At 54.2% G+C, this 19889-nt stretch overlaps 1 protein-coding gene across 2 annotated transcripts in view; it reads left to right on the top strand.

Moving 5' to 3' along the window:
• The window catches only part of rasa3 (RAS p21 protein activator 3), a 270301-nt gene that overhangs the window by 231836 nt on the left and 18576 nt on the right, over positions 1-19889 (top strand). For both annotated transcript variants that reach the window (XM_072476016.1, XM_072476017.1), the window contains exon 19: positions 12754-12865. In XM_072476016.1, the coding sequence (XP_072332117.1) occupies positions 12754-12865 (112 nt within the window). The remainder of the gene's footprint in view (positions 1-12753; positions 12866-19889) is intronic.

The following is a 19889-nucleotide window of genomic DNA, read 5'->3' as shown; positions in this document are numbered from 1 at the left end:
CATATCCCCTCCTCCCCCCAGCCAGGTGGCATGGACCGCATGGGTCCAACTGTTGGAGGCTGGCACCTGGCCAGGTGGACCAACTCATTTGCCCTCCCATCACCCACCCCGGCACGGACCCCCCCCCGCCCCAACCTCCACCCCAGCACGGACCCCCCCCCAACCTCCACCCCGGCACGGACCCCCCCCCCCAACCTCCACCCCGGCACGGACCCCCTCCACAACCCCCAACCTCCACCCCGGCACGGACCCCCTCCACAACCTCCACCCCGGCACGGACCCCCTCCACAACCCCCAACCTCCACCCCGGCACGGACCCCCTCCACAACCTCCACCCCGGCACGGACCCCCTCCACAACCCCCAACCTCCACCCCAGCACGGACCCCCCCCCCCCAACCTCCACCCCGGCACGGACCCCCTCCACAACCCCCAACCTCCACCCCGGCACGGACCCCCCTCCACAACCCCCAACCTCCACCCCGGCACGGACCCCCTCCACAACCTCCACCCCGGCACGGACCCCCTCCACAACCCCCAACCTCCACCCCAGCACGGACCCCCCCCCCCCAACCTCCACCCCGGCACGGACCCCCTCCACAACCCCCAACCTCCACCCCGGCACGGACCCCCTCCACAACCTCCACCCCGGCACGGACCCCCTCCACAACCCCCAACCTCCACCCCGGCACGGACCCCCTCCACAACCTCCACCCCGGCACGGACCCCCTCCACAACCCCCAACCTCCACCCCAGCACGGACCCCCCCCCCCCAACCTCCACCCCGGCACGGACCCCCTCCACAACCCCCAACCTCCACCCCGGCACGGACCCCCTCCACAACCTCCACCCCGGCACGGACCCCCTCCACAACCCCCAACCTCCACCCCGGCACGGACCCCCTCCACAACCTCCACCCCGGCACGGACCCCCTCCACAACCCCCAACCTCCACCCCAGCACGGACCCCCCCCCCCCCAACCTCCACCCCGGCACGGACCCCCTCCCCAACCCCCAACCTCCACCCCAGCACGGACCCCCCCCCCCCAACCTCCACCCCGGCACGGACCCCCTCCACAACCCCCAACCTCCACCCCGGCACGGACCCCCTCCACAACCTCCACCCCGGCACGGACCCCCTCCCGGCACTCCCCCGGAGCCCAGCCTACTCTAACCACCCCCCCCCCCCCCCCCGCCGCACACACACACAAGCCGAGACACACCTCTTCTCAGGCAATCAGTCTGCGGCCACGCCATTTCCTGCCCAGAGCCAACCCCCCAGGCCGTCACTCACCTCCTCGCTGGTCGGCGTGAGCCTGGAGCACCGGGTCACGCCGATGAAAAGGAGGTTTGATTGACGTCGACGTGAACGGTCATCACGTCGACGGGACTTCGGCCCATCCGGAAGGGAGAATATCGGCAGGCCGAAAATCGGCTGCCTTGCGCAGGCCCGTGACATTCTCCGCGGCAGCGGCGCCATTAACGCCCCGCCGACTTTTCTCCCTTCGGAGACTTCGGCGGGGGCGGGGGCGGGATTCACGGCGGCCAACGGCCATTCTCCGACCCGGCGGGGGGTCGGAGAATGACGCCCCTGTTGTCTAGTAAATGCCCTCACCTGCATATATCTCAAGAAATTTCCCCGGGGCAACTTATACTTTTCCTCCAATGCTCCCAAGCTCGCAAAAGTCCCATCTATAAATAAATCTCCCACCCTCCTAATTCCCAACTGGAACCAGCTCTGAAATCCTCCATCCATTCTTCCTGGGGCGAACCTATGGTTGTTCCTGATTGGGGACCCCACCAGGGCTCCCCGCACCCCTCTCTGTCGCCTCCACTGTCCCCAGATATTCAATGTTGCCGCCACCACCGGGTTCGTGGTAAACTTTTTAGGTGAGATCGGTAGCGGCGCCGTCACCAGCGCCTCTAAACTCGTCCCTTTACAGGACTTTCTCTCCAGTCTTTTCCACGCCGCTCCCTCACCCTCCATCATCCATTTACGTATCATTGCCACATTGGCGGCCCAATAGTAATCGCCCAAGTTCGGTAGTGCCAATCCTCCTCTGTCCCTACTACGCTGAAGGAACCCCCTCCTTACTCTCGGAACTTTCCCTGCCCACACGAAGCTCGTGATGCTCCTGTCTATTTTATTAAAAAAGGTCTTAGTGATTAGTATAGGGAGACATTGAAATACAAATAAGAACCTCGGGAGGACCATCATCTTAATTGCTTGCACCCTGCCCGCCAGCGATAGAGGCTGCATGTCCCACCTCTTGAAGTCCTCCTCCATTTGTTCTACCAACCGTGTCAGATTAAGTCTGTGCAAGGTTCCCCAGCTCCTAGCGATCTGAATCCCCAGGTATCGGAAGTTTCTTTCCACTTTCCTTAGAGGCAAGCCTTCTATCTCTCTACTCTGGTCCCCTGGATGTATCACAAATAATTCACTCTTCCCCATGTTTAGCCTATACCCCGAGAAATCCCCGAACCCCCTCAAAATTCGCATAACCTCTATCATTCCCCCCGCTGGGTCCGACACGTATAACAATAGGTCATCCGCATATAACGAGACTCGGTGTTCTTCTCCCCCTCTAATCACCCCTCTCCATTTCCTGGAGTCTCTCAACGCCATGGCCAGAGGTTCAATTGCCAACGCGAACAACAATGGAGACAGCGGGCATCCCTGTCTTGTTCCCCTATATAGTCGGAAATACTCCGATCTATGTCGACCTGTAACTACGCTTGCCGTTGGAGCCCCATAAAGAAGTCTAACCCAGCTAATAAACCCGTTCCCAAACCCAAACCTCCTTAACACTTCCCATAAATACTCCCACTCCACCCTATCAAATGCCTTCTCTGCGTCCATTGCCGCCACTATCTCTGCCTCCCCCTCCACTGGGGGCATCATTATCACCCCTAATAGTCGTCGCACGTTAACATTCAGTTGTCTCCCTTTTACGAACCCTGTCTGGTCTTCGTGCACCACCCCCGGGACACAGTCCTCTATCCTCGATGCCAGTACCTTTGCCAACAATTTGGCGTCCACGTTCAACAATGAAATGGGTCTATAGGACCCGCACTGCAACGGATCTTTATCCCTCTTCAAAATTAACGATATCGTCGCCTCCGACATCGTCGGGGGTAGAGTCCCCCCTTTCCTGGCCTCATTGAACGTCCTCACCATCAACGGGGCCAACAAGTCCACATATTTTCTGTAATACTCCACCGGGAACCCGTCTGGTCCTGGGGCCTTCCCTGCTTGCATGCTTCCCAGTCCCTTAATAACCTCGTCCACCCCAATCGGTGCCCCCAGGCCTACCACCCCCCGCTCCTCCACTTTCGGGAACCTCAATTGGTCCAGGAACTGCCGCATCCCCTCCTCTCCCTCTGGGGGTTGAGACCTATACAGTTCCTCATAGAAGGTCTTGAACACCTCATTTATCTTTCCTGCCCTTCGCACCGTGTCTCCCCTTTCGTCTCTAATTCCTCCTATTTCCCTCGCTGCTGCCCTCTTTCGCAATTGATGAGCCAACAGGCGACTCGCCTTTTCCCCATATTCATACCTCCTCCCCTGTGCCTTCCTCCACAGTACCTCCGCCTTTCTGGTGGTCAGAAGGTCAAATTCCGTCTGGAGTCGTCTCCTCTCCCTGTACAATTCCTCCTCCGGGGTCTCTGCAAATTCCCTATCCACCCTTAAAATCTCCCCCAGTAATCTTTCCCTTTCCTTGGCCTCTGTTTTCCTTTTGTGGGCCCCAATGGAGATCAGCTCTCCTCTGACCACCGCTTTTAGTGCTTCCCATACCACTCCCACAGGGACCTCGCCGTCGTCATTGACCTCCAGGTATCTCTCAATACACCCCCGCACTCTTGCACACACTCCCTCATCCGCCATCAGTCCCACATCTAATCGCCAGAGTGTTCTCTGCTCCCTTTCCTCTCCTAATTCCAGGTCCACCCAATGTGGGGCATGATCCGAAACCGCTATGGCTGAGTACTCAGCTTCTTCCACCCTAGAGATCAACGACCTTCCCAAAACAAAAAAATCTATCCGGGAGTACACTTTATGGACATGGGAGAAGAAGGAATACTCCCTAGCCCTAGGTCTAAGAAATCGCCATGGATCCACTCCCCCCATTTGGTCCATAAACCCCTTAAGTACCTTGGCCGCTGCCGGCCTTCTTCCGGTCCTTGAGCTGGATCTATCTAGCCCCGGGTCCAGCACCGTATTAAAGTCCCCTCCTAAAATCAAGTTTCCTACCTCCAGGTCCGGTATACGCCCCAGCATCCGTCTCATAAATCCCGCATCGTCCCAGTTTGGGGCATACACGTTAACCAACACGACCTCCATTCCCTCCAGCCTGCCACTCACCATTACATATCTACCTCCGCTATCTGCTACGATGTTCTTTGCTTCAAATGCGACCTGTTTCCCCACCAAAATGGCCACCCCTCTATTCTTTGCGTCCAGTCCTGAGTGGAACACCTGTCCCACCCATCCTTTCCTTAGCCTAACTTGGTCCGCCACCTTTAGGTGCGTCTCTTGGAGCATAACCACGTCTGCCCTTAGTCCTTTCAAATGCGCGAGCACTCGGGCCCTTTTTATCGGTCCGTTCAGGCCTCTCACGTTCCACGTGATCAGCCTCACTAGGGGGCTACCTGCCCCCCTCCCGTGTCGACTAGCCATTACCTTCTCTAGGCCAGTCCCATATCCCGCCTCCGCGCTCCCGCTCGCTCCCCCAGCGTCGCACACCATCCCCGCCCACCCACTCTTTAGCCATTTCCTTTTGGATTTCCGCAGCAGCAACCCAGTTGTCCCCCCCCCCCTTCTCCCTCCCTCCTCCCCTCCCCGCTAGATCTCTTTCTAGCTTGATTGCTCCCCCCATATTACTTCCGTAAGTCAGCTGACTTCAACTGACCCCGGCTACTCCTGCTCACTCCTCGACCCCCCCCATGTGGGGAACTCCCATCCGCCTTGCGCCTGTCTTCCCGCCTTATTCTTTATGGTGCGGGAACATCCCTTTACCTGACCCGCCTCTTATGGCGCAGCTCCCTTTCCCCTCCCCCTCCCCTTCCCCATTCTCCAACTATGTCCCGTCTTTCCCCCCTCACCGGCGCCCACATTTCCCCAATGTCTCCCCCCTTCCCTGTTTACTTCTCAATTAACTTCCACCGTAACATTAACAATAACATTTCCTGCAGCATCAGTCCCTCAGTTCCGATCCAATTTCTCTTCTTTGATGAAGGTCCATGCTTCCTCCGCCGTCTCGAAATAATGGTGTCTCTCCTGATACGTGACCCATAGTCTTGCCGGCTGCAGCATCCCGAACTTCACCTTCCTTTTATGCAACACCTCTTTGGCTCGGTTGAAGCTCGCCCTCCTTCTCGCCACCTCCGCACTCCAATCCTGGTATACCCGTACCACTGCATTCTCCCATCTGCTACTCCGCACCTTTTTAGCCCATCTCAGGACCTCTTCTCTATCCTTAAGGCGGTAAAATCGCACGATTATCGCCCTGGGTGGTTCTCCCGCTTTTGGTCTTCTCGCCGGAATCCGATTTGCCCACTCCACCTCCAAGGGGCCCGTAGGGGCCTCAGCACCCATCAGTGAGCTCAGCATCGTACTTGCGTACGCTCCACAGTCCACTCCTTCCACACCCTCAGGGAGACCCAGTATCCGAAGGTTCTTCCTTCGCGCTCCATTTTCTAGGGCTTCGATCCTTTCAGTACACTTTTTATGAAGTGCCTCGTGCGTCTGTGTCTTAACCGCCAGGCCCAGGATCTCGTCCTCAATATCTGTCACCTTCTGCTCCACCACACGGAGCTCTGTCTCCTGGGTCTTTAATGTCTCCTTGAGCCCCTCAATTGCCTGTAGCAACGGGGTCAGCACCTCCCTCTTCAGCAGCTCCACGCACCGTCTCACAATTTCATGCTCAGGCCCCCATGTCGCCTGCGCTTTCTCCGCCGCCATCTTGTACTTCTCTCTTTCTGACCCTTTGGTCGACGATTCCTCGCGCTGCAGCCGCCGCCGCCGGTTTTTTCCTCCTTCGTTTGGGGGGGACTCTCTTCTCACACACCCCACACCGGGTTGCGTCGTCGAAAAATTCCCCGTTGGGGCTCTTAAAAGAGCCCGAAGGTCCGTCGGAGCTGGAGCCGCCGAAGCGTGCGGCTAGCTAGGCATCACCGCAACCGGAAGTCCCTTCAGTGGCCTTGATGAGGTCTTTTCACAGTTGTTCCCTCTGCTGCTAGAATTCACCTTTGATACAGGCCCTCAGGTCAGCTTGCAGCTTTAAGCTTGCCCTTCCCCCGCCTGCATGCTGGAAGAGGCCCTGTTTATCCTGTAGTTGCAGCCAAATCTTTCACTGTTTCTGCGTGTGTCTGGCAACCAAGAGACATACCCTTCCTGGGGGACACTGTCGGGGGAATATTGCCGCCTTCTTCCCACACCGGGAAATGTCAAACAAATGCCGTGGGGGCCCTGTAAAAGAGCCCAAAAGTCCGTTCCAAGCAGGAGCTGCCGAATATGCGACCTAGCTCTGCATAGCCGCACCCGGAAGTCGAGATAGGATTTATGATTATTTAGAAAAACCTAGTTTGATTAAAAACAGTCAGCATGGCTTTGTGAGGGGCAGGTCATGCCTCACAAGCCTCATTGAATTCTTTGAGGATGTGACGAGACACATTGATGAAGGTCGGGCAGTGGATGTGGTGTATATGGATTTCAGTAAGGCATTTGATAAGGTTCCCCATGGTAGGCTCATTCAGAAAGTTAGGGGACATGGGATACAGGAAAATGTGGCTGACTGGATACAGATTTGGCGGCTGAAAGAAGATAGCGAGTGGTAGTGGATGGAAAGTATTCCGCCTGGAGGTCGGTGACCAGTGGTGTCCCGCAAGGATCTGTTCTGGGAGCTCTGCTCTTTGTGGTTTTTATAAATGACTTGGATGAGGAAGTGGAAGGGTGGGTTAGTGAGTTTGCCGATGACACGAAGGTTGGTGGAGTTGTAGATAGTGTCGAGGGCTGTTGCAAGTTACAACAGGACATTGACAGGATGCAGAGCTGGGCTGAGAAGTGGCAGATGGAGTTCAACCTGGATAAATGTGAAGTGATTCATTTTGGAAGGTCGAATTTGAATGCTGAATACAGGGTTAAAGGCAGGATCCTTGGAAGTGTGGAGGAACAGAGGGATCTTGGGGTCCACGTACATAGATCCCTCAAAGTTGCCACCCAGGTTGATATGGTTGTTAAGAAGGCGTATGGTGTGTTGGCTTTCATTAACAGGGGCATTGAGTTTAAGAGCTGCGAGGTTTTGCTGCAGCTTTGTAAAACCCTAGTTAGACCACACTTGGAATATTGTGTCCAGTTCTGGTCGGCTCATTATAGGAAGGATGTGGATGCTTTGGAGAGGGGCAGAGGAGATTTACCAGGATGCTGCCTGGACTGGAGGGCATGTCTTATGAAGAAAGATTGTGGGAGCTACGGCTTTTCTCACTGGAGCGAAGAAGGCAGAGAGGTGACTTGACAGAGGTGTACAAGGTAATGAGAGGCATGGATAGAGTGGATAGCCAGAGACTTTTCCCCAGGGTGGAAATGGCTGTCATGAGGAGACATAATTTTTGGGTGATTGGAGGAAGGTATAGGGGAGATGTCAGAGGTCGGTTCTTTACACAGCGAGTGGTGGGTGTGTGGAATGCACTGTCAGCGGAGGTGGTGGAGTCAGAGTCATTAGGGACATTTAAGCGACTATTGAAGGGGTGTAGGTCAGGTTGATCTTAGATTAGGATAAATGGTCGGCACAACATCGTGGGCTGAAGGGCCTGTACTGTGCTGTACTGTTCTATGTCATGTGTTTAAATACAAAAGAAAACTAGAATACTGTGTCATGCATAATTGATTCCCGGAATGTGGGCAAGGCTACATTTACTGCCCATTCCTGGTTGCCCCGGGGGGTGATGGTCAGACACCCTCTTGACACAATTACGGCAAGTTAATAGTCAGCCAGATTGATGGTGGGAGGGAGTCACACACAGGCTCAGATCGGGTGAGGATGGTAGGTTTTCTTCCCTGAAGGGACATTCTTGAGCGATGTGGATTTTTAGGACAATTCAACAGATTCATCGTCACTTTCACTCAGACCAGTGTGCTATTTCAGGATGATTTTAACTCAAACTGCCCCGGGTGGGATTTGAACACATGCTCCCTGTCTATTTGAACAGTAACTGAACCATTGTACTCTCTGAACCTGCTTTATTGGGGCAGAGATATAGGGTCACATTTTTGATGCTATTATATGCGTAGAGAGGACTGACAAGATTTTCAGAAGTTGAAGTTTGAAAATCCTCCTCACAGCTCACCTGATTTATCATTCATTAAAATGAACGGTTTTGAATATTGCTGGAAAGAGAGATGTTGCTGAAGTTTTTCATCTCCCACTCATCAGGCCAAATGCAAATTTCAAATGACCACCACAATGTATACTGCAGAAGAGAGGAGGTGCTGTTTGGTTGGCAAGTTGACTCTGATTGGCCGAGGCATTGCCATGGAGACTGCAAAGGGGAGGGATAGACACATGGCTTGAACTTATTCCATGGCAACGCCTCGACCAGCCAACCAATCAACATCTTTTTCTCCTGTAGTAAAAATTGTTGTGTATTACCAATTGATAATTAATGAATTGCTACCTGACGGGACAGCACAATGACCCAGTGCCTCCAGACCGTGTCAGCAGTGACGATTTGTAAAATGCAACCCATCCCAAGTCCATGTACAAAAGTGGGCTCACAAAATAAGCCAGAATATTCCTGAATCAGAGAATTCACAGAACTGTTGAGGTGCAGACAGAGACCATTTGGGCCCATGTACCTGCACTGCTCTCCCACTGCCACTCGCTGCTTCCCCCTGACGCCACTCAGAGCGGCCATTCTCTGTCCCGCCAGCCGGCCAATGGGGTGTCCCATTGTGGGCAGCTCCACGCAGTCGGGAAATCCCCGGGGGGTGGGTGCGAAGCCGACGCAACGGAGAATCCCGACAGCGTAGAATCCAATTCAAGTTTAAACAGCATTATCTGAGGGGGGGAGGTGAACGATTGTCGAATCTGACAACACAAAAGCAGCCACCATGCCTCTACTGGGTATTTAAGGATATTCAATTAGTCTGACTCTCCCCTGTTCTTGCATCTATTTCTCTGTAAATGTTTCATTTTCTTCAAGTATTCTATCTATCCAATTCCCTTTTGAAAGTTATTATTGAATCTGCCCTTTCAGGCAGCGCCTTCCAGATCACAACAACACGCTGGGTTAAAAAATATTCTCCTCAAATTCCACCTGATTCTGTTACATTATCTTAAATCTGTGTTCTGTGGTTTCTGACCTCTGCCACGAGAAACAGTTTCTCCTCAGTTGCTCTAACACAACCCCTCAGAATTCAGGGTGACACAGTGGCTAGCACTGCTGCCTCACTACGCCGAGGACCCGGGTTCGATCCTGGCTCTGGATCACTCCCTGTGTCTGCAAGGGTCTCACCCCCCCACAACCCAAAGATGTGCAGGGTTGGTGGATTGGCCACGCTAAATTGCCCCTTAACTGGAGAAAAATAATTGGATACTCTAAATTTATAATAAATAAATAAATAACCCTCATAATTTGGAACGCTTCTGTTAAATCTTCCTATATTTTCATGTTGTTTCTAACCTGCTCTCAGCTGATCTGGAGAAAAATAATTGGATACTCTAAATTTATAATAAATAAATAAATAACCCTCATAATTTGGAACGCTTCTGTTAAATCTTCCTATATTTTCATGTTGTTTCTAACCTGCTCTCAGCTGATCTGAAAGTTAAACTGTTTCCATCGTTCAACCCCGTTCCTCTATCCGATTAATTTCTGCTCGCATCTACTTATATCCAAGTGCATATTGAGTTAACGTTCGTTCACTCTGTTCCTCTCCTACAAAATGCTGGCACACTTGCTGAGTATTTCCGACATCCTCTGTTCCTGTTACATACTGAGTTTGACTGGCCCATGTTCTTTGTAGCTGATAATGAATTTCAGGAAAATGTTAATATTTAACGGAGGTCAACTGGACAGCAGTGACAGGAGTCAAAGTGAGCGATGGTATTGACAAATCAACTGTTTTCACAAATACAAGTGAGGCCGAGAGTTTGGAATGTGGTTTCAAAAAGAGAGAAATAAAACTAACTGAAATAAGCGAGGATGCAATTAATGACCTGTCCCTCCACATTATTCAAGTAAATTGTCAAAGGCATCCAGACGATTGGACTGTGCTCGGGATAGGATGAGGCTATTCAGCCCCTTGAGCCCTGTTCTGCCATTCAATGAGATGACAGGTGATCTGTGACCTAACTCCATGTACCCTTCGTAATTTCCTTTAATAATGTCGGTAAAAGGACAGCACGGTGGCACAGTGGTTAGCACCGCAGTCTCATGGCGCTGAGGTCCCAGGTTCGATCCCCCGAGTCACTGTCCGTGTGGAGTTTGCACATTCTCCCCGTATTTGCATGGGTTTCGCCCCCACAACCCAAAGATGTGCAGGGTAGGTGGATTGGCCATGCTAAATTGCCCCTTAATTGGAAAAAGTGAATTGGGTACACTAAATTTATATATTTTTAAAATTATGTTGGTAAACAAAACTCTCTCAATCTCAGTTTTAAAGCCACTTTGGAAGAGAGTTCTGAACTTCCACCACCCTTTGCATGTAAACATTCTTCCTAATTTCACTCCAGAAAGGTTTGCTTGCCTAGTTCTCCTCATATCTGGCTTAAATGGGCGCCCCCTTATTTTTAAACAGTGACCCCACCCGGTTCTAAATTCCCCCACAAGAGGAAACGTCCTCTCCACATCCACCCTGTCAAGTCTCCTCAGAGTCTTTCAGGTTTCGAGTATGACCTGCACATTAATTTCTAATGCCTGTTGGATTAAAGGTCTGGAAATTGAAGAGTGACCTTCACTTCCACCTTAACAGCTCAGAATCCTCCCGTTCAGTGACATTGAGTGAACTGTCAGTTAGGCAGTGAGTGAAGTCACAATGTGGAAATCCCAGCCTCCGTGTTCCCCAAAGGTTGTGCTGTGTTGGTGATCAGCGTACACCTGATGGTGACGTTAGCCTCACTTACCCAGCCAAACCCTGACACACGGTGCCAAGCATATAGACGTCTTTCTCAAACTGCAAGGCATTCAGGGTACAATTTTTAAAAAAGTCATTAATGGGAGGTGGGTGTAGCTGCCAAGGTCAGCATTTATTACCCATCCCTAAAGGTGGTGTAGAACCGCCTTCTTGAACAGCTGCAGTCCCTCTGGTGTAGGTGCCCCCCCAGCGCTGTTAGAGAGGGAGTTCCAGGATTTTGACCCAGTAACAATGAAGGAATTGTTTATACAACATAGCATACGGAATTCCAGAAATATTCGCAAAGCCCTGTTCAGATCAGTTGTCAAATTATGAGATGGAGTTAAAATTGGTGATAAGTGACATGTGATTAAACTTTAGAAAGAGATTGGTCGATTCTCCTCCCCATTCTGTGTCCTGGTGAAGCAGATGCAGTGCTGTAAATTGCAGATTGGTAAATGAGAAAGAATCCTGACCCCCATTCTGTTATTACCTCATGACTGCGAGTAACAGGAGACTTGGTTTACAAAATGATCATACTGACTCTGCATGTTCAGTAAGGAGGTCTGTGAGCCTTGTCCCAGAGTTAATAAGCCCGGTTTGAACGACGAGTGTTTCAGCCTCGTCCAGGACTAGTTGTATTTATACATATTTTTAAAATGTTCGATTTTAACAAAAGAGTGAAACATTTGGGATTTATTTGTGGTGAGGATAGCAACATAGAATAATTAGGGTTTGATTTTATACAATTTTAATAAGTAATCATACCAAGGGCGGCACGTGGCACAGTGGTTAGCACTGCTGTCTGTGATGCTGAGGACCCGGGTTCGATCCCGGCCCCGGGTCACTGTCCGTGTGGAGTTTGCACATTCTCCCCGTGTCTGCGTGGGTCTCACCCCCACAACCCAAAGATGTGCCGGGTAGGACACGCTAAATTGCCCATTAATTGGAAACAAAATAATTAGGTACTCTAAAAAAATTTTTTTAATAATCATATCAAGGCTGTGGATTTAAATACTTTCCAAGATTGAATATCGCTGAAAATAGAGATGTTTTGCTGAAGCTTTTTGTTTTATACTCAACAGCATCAATCAGCACCTTTTCTCCTGTGATATAAATTCTTATGATTGTTTGAAATTTGGTATTCTTGTGTTTGTCTTGATGTGTGCAAGATCCAAGGCAAGATGTCATTCCAAGATAGAGAGGGATTTTTATAAAATCTTACTTTGAAAAGCTTTGGACTCTCTCCCAGCTTGCCTATTTCAAAGAGCTTCCAGGTTGAAGGTGAAAATCTTCTCTCTGTTGTCTTGAAAGCCTTTGAAGTGCTTTATTCACATTATATTTCATGCCCCCATTAACCTTTACAAGCCTCTGGGATTGCTGAGACGCTTAAAAGCTTTGAACTGCATTATTTACATTCAATTTCCTGGCCCATTAACTTTTACATTGACGGTTGTAGTCTCTTTCAAAGGAGGACTTGCTTTGATTTTTTTATAGCAGTTCACGGGTCATTAACACTCGAGTGGTTCCTCTTTTGACTAAAATAAAAGCAAATGACTGCGGATACTGGACAATCTCAGCAAGTCTGACAGCATCTGTGGAGAGAGAAGGGAGCTAACATTTCCAGTCTGCTTTTCCTTTAGGTTTATGATCAAGAGAGCCCAAGGAAGGAATCGTTTTGGCATCAAGAACTTTAAGAAGCGATGGTTCCGCCTCACCAACCACGAGTTCACCTACCACAAGCACAAAGGTGACCTGCCGCATGATGTTCCTCACCAGGCTACTGTCCTGCGAGGACCACACACTGTCCGCAATGTTCCACTTGCTCTGTCCCCCCTCCTGACTGCGTGTCCCTCCCTGTTGGATGTTCATCTCCCTCACTGAGGGCCTTCCACTTTTGTTAGTCAAACAAACACTTTCTTTAGTTATGTTGTTGGTCATCTAGACAACCTCTCTCCCTTCACCTGCAAACTGCTAATTTCATGTTGGTTGAAGTCTGGGTTTTCCTACCGAACAATGCAATTCCCCGCTGGAGATTAGCTGGCATTGTCCTCCTCCCCCAACTTCATTGCCACCCCTCAGGCACCTCCCCCGCTGCCATAGTTTGCCATACTCTTCTATAAGACCATAAGATGTAGGAGCAGAAGTGGGCCACTCGGCCCATTGAGTCTGCTTTGCCATTCCTTGAGATCGTGACTGATCCAATATGATAATCCTCAACTCCACTCTTCCATCATATCACCATAACACATGGTTCCCTCACTGATTAGAAATCTGTATCTCAGCTGTGAACATACTTTAAAAATAAATACATTTAGAGTACCCAGTTCATTTTTACCAATTAAGGGGCAATTTAACGTGGCCAATCCGCCTACCCTGCACATCTTTGGGTTGTGGGGGCAAAACCCACGCAGACACGGGGAGAATGTGCAAACTCCACACGGACAGTGACCCAGAGCCGGGATCGAACCTGCGACCTCGGCGCCGTGAGGCAGCAGTGCTAACCACTGCGCCACCGTGCTGCCAGCCTTGGACATACTTAACGACCCAGCTCCACAGCTCTCTGTGGTAAAGAATTCCACAGATTCACTTCCCTCTGAAAGACGAAATGCCTCCTCATCTCTCTTAAATGATGGCCCTTTACGCAGATTCTGCCCTCTGGCCCTAGACTCTCCCACAAGGGGCAACAACCACTCAGCATCTCCCCTGAGAATCTTGTATGTCTCAATGTCGCCTCTAAACCCTGAGCACAGGCCCAACCTACTCAACCTCTCATAAGAACATCCCTCCATACCCAGGGTCAACCTCGTGAACCTCCTCTGGACAGCCTCCAACACCGGTAGTCTTTCTGTATGGACCAGGTGTGGTCTAACTAGTGCCTTGTATAGGTTCAGCAGGACTTCCCTTTGAGATGTGGGCCAACATTCCATTCGCCTTCCAATTACCTGCTGACCGCGCTGACCGTGCTGACCGTGCTGACCGCGCAGACCGTGCTGACCGCGCGGACCGTGCTGACCGTGCTGACCGCGCTGACCGTGCGGACCGTGCTGACCGTGCTGACCGCGCTAACCGCGCTGACCTTGCTGCTGACCGTGCTGACCGCGCAGACCGTGCTGACCGCGCAGACCGTGCTGACCGTGCTGACCGCGCTGACCTTGCTGCTGACCGCGCTGACCGTGCGGACCGTGCTGACCGTGCGGACCGTGCTGACCGCGCGGACCGTGCTGACCGCGCTGACCATGCTGACCGCGCTGACCATGCTGACCGCGCTGACCTTGCTGACCGTGCAGACCGCGAAGACCGTGCTGACCGTGCGGACCGTGCTGACCTTGCTGCTGACCGTGCGGAACGCGCTGACCTTGCTGCTGACCGCGCGGACCGCGCAGACCATGCTGACCGCGCTGACCGTGCTGACCGTGCGGACCGCGCTGACCTTGCTGCTCACCGCGCTGACCGTGCGGACCGCGCTGACCGTGCATGCTAGCTTTTTGTGATTTCTGCACGACGACCCCCAAATTCCTCACTTACTGACAGAGTGTTTAGCGTTGGGAGGGGGCTCAATAGGGTCGACAGAGAGAAGATGTTTCCACTTGTGGCACAGAGAACAAAATAGAGGCCCTCAATCTAAGAAAATCATTAATAAATCCAATGGGGAATTCCGGAGAACCAGGGAGCAGGGAGAATGTGGGACTCGCTCCCACAGGGAGTGGGGAGAATGTGGGACTCGCTCCCACCGGGAGTGGGGAGAATGTGGAACTCGCTCCCACAGCGATTGGGGAGAATGTGGGACTCGCTCCCACAGGGAGTGGGGAGATTGTGGGACTCGCTCCCACAGGGAGTGGGGAGAATGTGGGACTCGCTCCCACAGGGAGTGAGGAGAATGTGGGACTCGCTCCCACAGGGAGTGGGGAGAATGTGGGATTCGCTCCCACGGGGAGTGGGGAGAATGTGGGACTCGCTCCCACAGGGAGTGGGGAGAATGTGGGACTCGCTCCCACAGGGAGTGTGGAGAATGTGGGACTCGTTCCCACAGGGAGTGGGGGAGAATGTGGGACTCGCTCCCACAGGGAGTGGGGAGAATGTGGGACTCGCTCCCACGGGGAGTGGGGAGAATGTGGGACTCACTCCCACAGGGAGTGGGGAGAATGTGGGACTCGCTCCCACAGGGAGTGGGGAAAATGTGGGACTCGCTCCCACAGGGAGTGGGGAGAATGTGGGACTCACTCCCACAGGGAGTGGGGAGAATGTGGAACTCGCTCCCACAGGGAGTGGTGAGAATGTGGAACTCGCTCCCACAGGGAGTGGGGAGAATGTGGAACTCGCTCCTACAGGGAACGGGGAGAATGTGGGACTCGCTCCCACAGGGAGTGGGGAGAATGTGGGACTCGCTCCCACAGGGAGTGGGAAGAATGTGGAACTCGCTCCCACAGGGAGTGAGGAGAATGTGGGACTCGCTCCCACGGGGAGTGGGGAGAATGTGGGACTCACTCCCACGGGGAGTGGGGAGAATGTGGAACTCGCTCCCACAGGGAGTGGGGAGAATGTGGGACTCGCTTACACAGGGTGTGGGGGAGAATGTGGGACTCGCTCCCACAGGGAACGGGGAGAATGTGGGACTCGCTCCCACAGGGAGTGGGGAGAATGTGGGACTCGCTCCCACAGGGAGTGGGGAGAATGTGGGACTCGCTCCTACAGGGAGTGGGGATAATGTGGGACTTGCTCCCACAGGGAGTGGGGAGAATGTGGGACACGCTCCTACAGGGAGTGGGGAGAATGTAGGACTCGCTCCCACAGGGAGTGGGGAGAATGTGGGACTCGCTCCCACAGGGAGCGGTGAGAATGTGGAACCCGCTCCCACAGGGAGTGGGGAGAATGTGGGACTCGCTCCCACAGGGAGTGGGGAGAATGTGGGACTCGCTCCTACAGGGAGTGGGGATAATGTGGGACTTGCTCCCACAGGGAGTGGGGAGAATGTGGGACTCGCTCCCACAGGGAGTGGGGAGAATGTGGGACTCACTCCCACAGGCAGTGGGGAGAATGTTGAACTCGCTCCCACAGGGAGTGGGGAGAATGTGGGACTCGCTCCCACAGGGAGTGGGGAGAATGTGGAACTCGCTCCCACAGGGAGTGGGGAGAATGTGGGACTCGCTCCCACAGAGAGTGGGAGAATGTGGGACTCGCTCCCACAGGGAGTGGGGAGAATGTGGGACTCACTCCCACAGGAAGTGGGGAGAATGTTGAACTCGCTCCCACGAGGAGTGGGGGGAATGTGGGATTCACTCCCACGGGGAGTGGGGAGAATGTGGAACTCGCTCCCACAGGGAGTGGGGAGAATGTGGGACTCGCTCCCACAGGGAGTGTGGAGAATGTTGAACTCGCTCCCACAGGGAGTGGGGGGAATGTGGGACTCGCTCCCACAGGGAGTGGGGAGAATGTTGAACTCGCTCCCACAGGGAGTGGGGAGAATGTGGGACTCGCTCCCACGGGGAGTGGGGAGAATGTGGGACTCACTCCCACAGGGAGTGGGGAGAATGTGGGACTCGCTCCCACAGGGAGTGGGGAAAATGTGGGACTCGCTCCCACAGGGAGTGGGGAGAATGTGGGACTCACTCCCACAGGGAGTGGGGAGAATGTGGAACTCGCTCCCACAGGGAGTGGTGAGAATGTGGAACTCGCTCCCACAGGGAGTGGGGAGAATGTGGAACTCGCTCCTACAGGGAACGGGGAGAATGTGGGACTCGCTCCCACAGGGAGTGGGGAGAATGTGGGACTCGCTCCCACAGGGAGTGGGAAGAATGTGGAACTCGCTCCCACAGGGAGTGAGGAGAATGTGGGACTCGCTCCCACGGGGAGTGGGGAGAATGTGGGACTCACTCCCACGGGGAGTGGGGAGAATGTGGAACTCGCTCCCACAGGGAGTGGGGAGAATGTGGGACTCGCTTACACAGGGTGTGGGGGAGAATGTGGGACTCGCTCCCACAGGGAACGGGGAGAATGTGGGACTCGCTCCCACAGGGAGTGGGGAGAATGTGGGACTCGCTCCCACAGGGAGTGGGGAGAATGTGGGACTCGCTCCTACAGGGAGTGGGGATAATGTGGGACTTGCTCCCACAGGGAGTGGGGAGAATGTGGGACACGCTCCTACAGGGAGTGGGGAGAATGTAGGACTCGCTCCCACAGGGAGTGGGGAGAATGTGGGACTCGCTCCCACAGGGAGCGGTGAGAATGTGGAACCCGCTCCCACAGGGAGTGGGGAGAATGTGGGACTCGCTCCCACAGGGAGTGGGGAGAATGTGGGACTCGCTCCTACAGGGAGTGGGGATAATGTGGGACTTGCTCCCACAGGGAGTGGGGAGAATGTGGGACTCGCTCCCACAGGGAGTGGGGAGAATGTGGGACTCACTCCCACAGGCAGTGGGGAGAATGTTGAACTCGCTCCCACAGGGAGTGGGGAGAATGTGGGACTCGCTCCCACAGGGAGTGGGGAGAATGTGGAACTCGCTCCCACAGGGAGTGGGGAGAATGTGGGACTCGCTCCCAGAGAGAGTGGGAGAATGTGGGACTCGCTCCCACAGGGAGTGGGGAGAATGTGGGACTCACTCCCACAGGAAGTGGGGAGAATGTTGAACTCGCTCCCACGAGGAGTGGGGGGAATGTGGGATTCACTCCCACGGGGAGTGGGGAGAATGTGGAACTCGCTCCCACAGGGAGTGGGGAGAATGTGGGACTCGCTCCCACAGGGAGTGTGGAGAATGTTGAACTCGCTCCCACAGGGAGTGGGGGGAATGTGGGACTCGCTCCCACAGGGAGTGGGGAGAATGTTGAACTCGCTCCCACAGGGAGTGGGGAGAATGTGGGACTCACTCCCACAGGGAGTGGGGAGAATGTGGGACTCGCTCCCACGAGGAGTGGGGGGAATGTGGGATTTACTCCCACAGGGTGTGAGGAGAATGTGGAACTCGCTCCCACAGGGAGTGGGGAGAATGTGGAACTCACTCCCACAGAGAGTAGGGAGAATGTGGGACTCACTCCCACAGGGAGCGGGGAAAATGTGGAACTCGCTCCCATGGGGAGTGGGGAGAATGTGGGACTCGCTACCACAGGGAGTGGGGAGAATGTGGGGCTCGCTCCCACCGGGAGTGGGGAGAATGTGGAACTCGCTCCTACAGAGAGTGGGGAGAATGAGGGACTCACTCCCACAGGGAGTGGGGAGAATGTGGTTCTCGCTCCCACAAGGAGTGGGGAGAATGTGGAACTCGCTCCCACAGGGAGGGGGGAGAATGTGGTTCTCGCTCCCACAGGGAGTGGGGAGAATGTGGGACTCGCTCCCACTGGGAGTGGGGAGAATGTGGTACTCGCTCCCACAGGGAGTGGGGAGAATGTGGGACTCGCTCCCACAGGGAGTGGGGAGAATGTGGAACTCACTCCCACAGGGAGTGGGGAGAATGTGGAACTCGCTCCCACAGGGAGTGGGGAGAATGTGGGACTCGCTCCCACTGGGAGTAGGGAGAATGTGGTTCTCGCTCCCACAGGGAGTGGGGAGAATGTGGGACTCGCTCCCACAAGGAGTGGGGAGAATGTGGGACTCGCTCCCACAGCGATTGGGGAGAATGTGGGACTCGCTCCCACAGGGAGTGGGGAGAATGTGGAACTCACTCCCACAGAGAGTAGGGAGAATGTGGGACTCACTCCCACAGGGAGCGGGGAAAATGTGGAACTCGCTCCCACGGGGAGTGGGGAGAATGTGGGACTCGCTACCACAGGGAGTGGGGAGAATGTGGGGCTCGCTCCCACAGGGAGTGGGGAGAATGTGGAACTCGCTCCCACAGCGATTGGGGAGAATGTGGGACTCGCTCCCACAGGGAGTGGGGAGAATGTGGAACTCGCTCCTACAGAGAGTGGGGAGAATGAGGGACTCACTCCCACAGGGAGTGGGGAGAATGTGGGACTCGCTCCCACAGGGAGTGGGGAGAATGTGGTTCTCGCTCCCACAGGGAGTGGGGAGAATGTGGGACTCGCTCCCACAGGGAGTGGGGAGGATGTGGAACTCGCTCCCACAGGGAGTGGGGAGAATGTGGGACTCGCTCCCACAGGGAGTGGGGAGGATGTGGAACTCGCTCCCACAGGGAGTGGGGAGAATGTGGTTCTCGCTCCCACAGGGAGTGGGGAGAATGTGGTACTCGCTCCCACTGGGAGTGGGAAGAATGTGGAACACGCTCCCACAGGGAGTGGGGAGAATGTGGAACTCACTCCCACAGGGAGTGGGGAGAATGTGGAACTCGCTCCCACAGGGAGTGGGGAGAATGTGGGACTCGCTCCCACTGGGAGTAGGGAGAATGTGGTTCTCGCTCCCACAGGGAGTGGGGAGAATGTGGGACTCGCTCCCACAAGGAGTGGGGAGAATGTGGGACTCGCTCCCACAGCGATTGGGGAGAATGTGGGACTCGCTCCCACAGGGAGTGGGGAGAATGTGGGACTCGCTCCCACGGGGAGTGGGGAGAATGTGGGACTCGCTCCCACAGGGAGTGGGGAGAATGTGGGACTCGCTCCCACAGGGAGTGGAGAGAATGTGGAACTCGCTCCCACAGGGAGTGGGGAGAATGTGGAACTCGCTCCCACAGGGAGTGGGGAGAATGTGGGACTCGCTCCCACGAGGAGTGGGGGGAATGTGGGATTTACTCCCACAGGGTGTGGGGAGAATGTGGAACTCACTCCCACAGAGAGTAGGGAGAATGTGGGACTCACTCCCACAGGGAGCGGGGAAAATGTGGAACTCGCT

The sequence above is a fragment of the Scyliorhinus torazame genome, chromosome 15, assembly GCF_047496885.1.
Source record: "Scyliorhinus torazame isolate Kashiwa2021f chromosome 15, sScyTor2.1, whole genome shotgun sequence".
Lineage (NCBI taxonomy): Eukaryota > Metazoa > Chordata > Chondrichthyes > Carcharhiniformes > Scyliorhinidae > Scyliorhinus > Scyliorhinus torazame.
The sequence above is the reverse complement of the archived record's forward strand: the minus strand, read 5'-3'. Positions and strand labels throughout refer to the sequence as shown.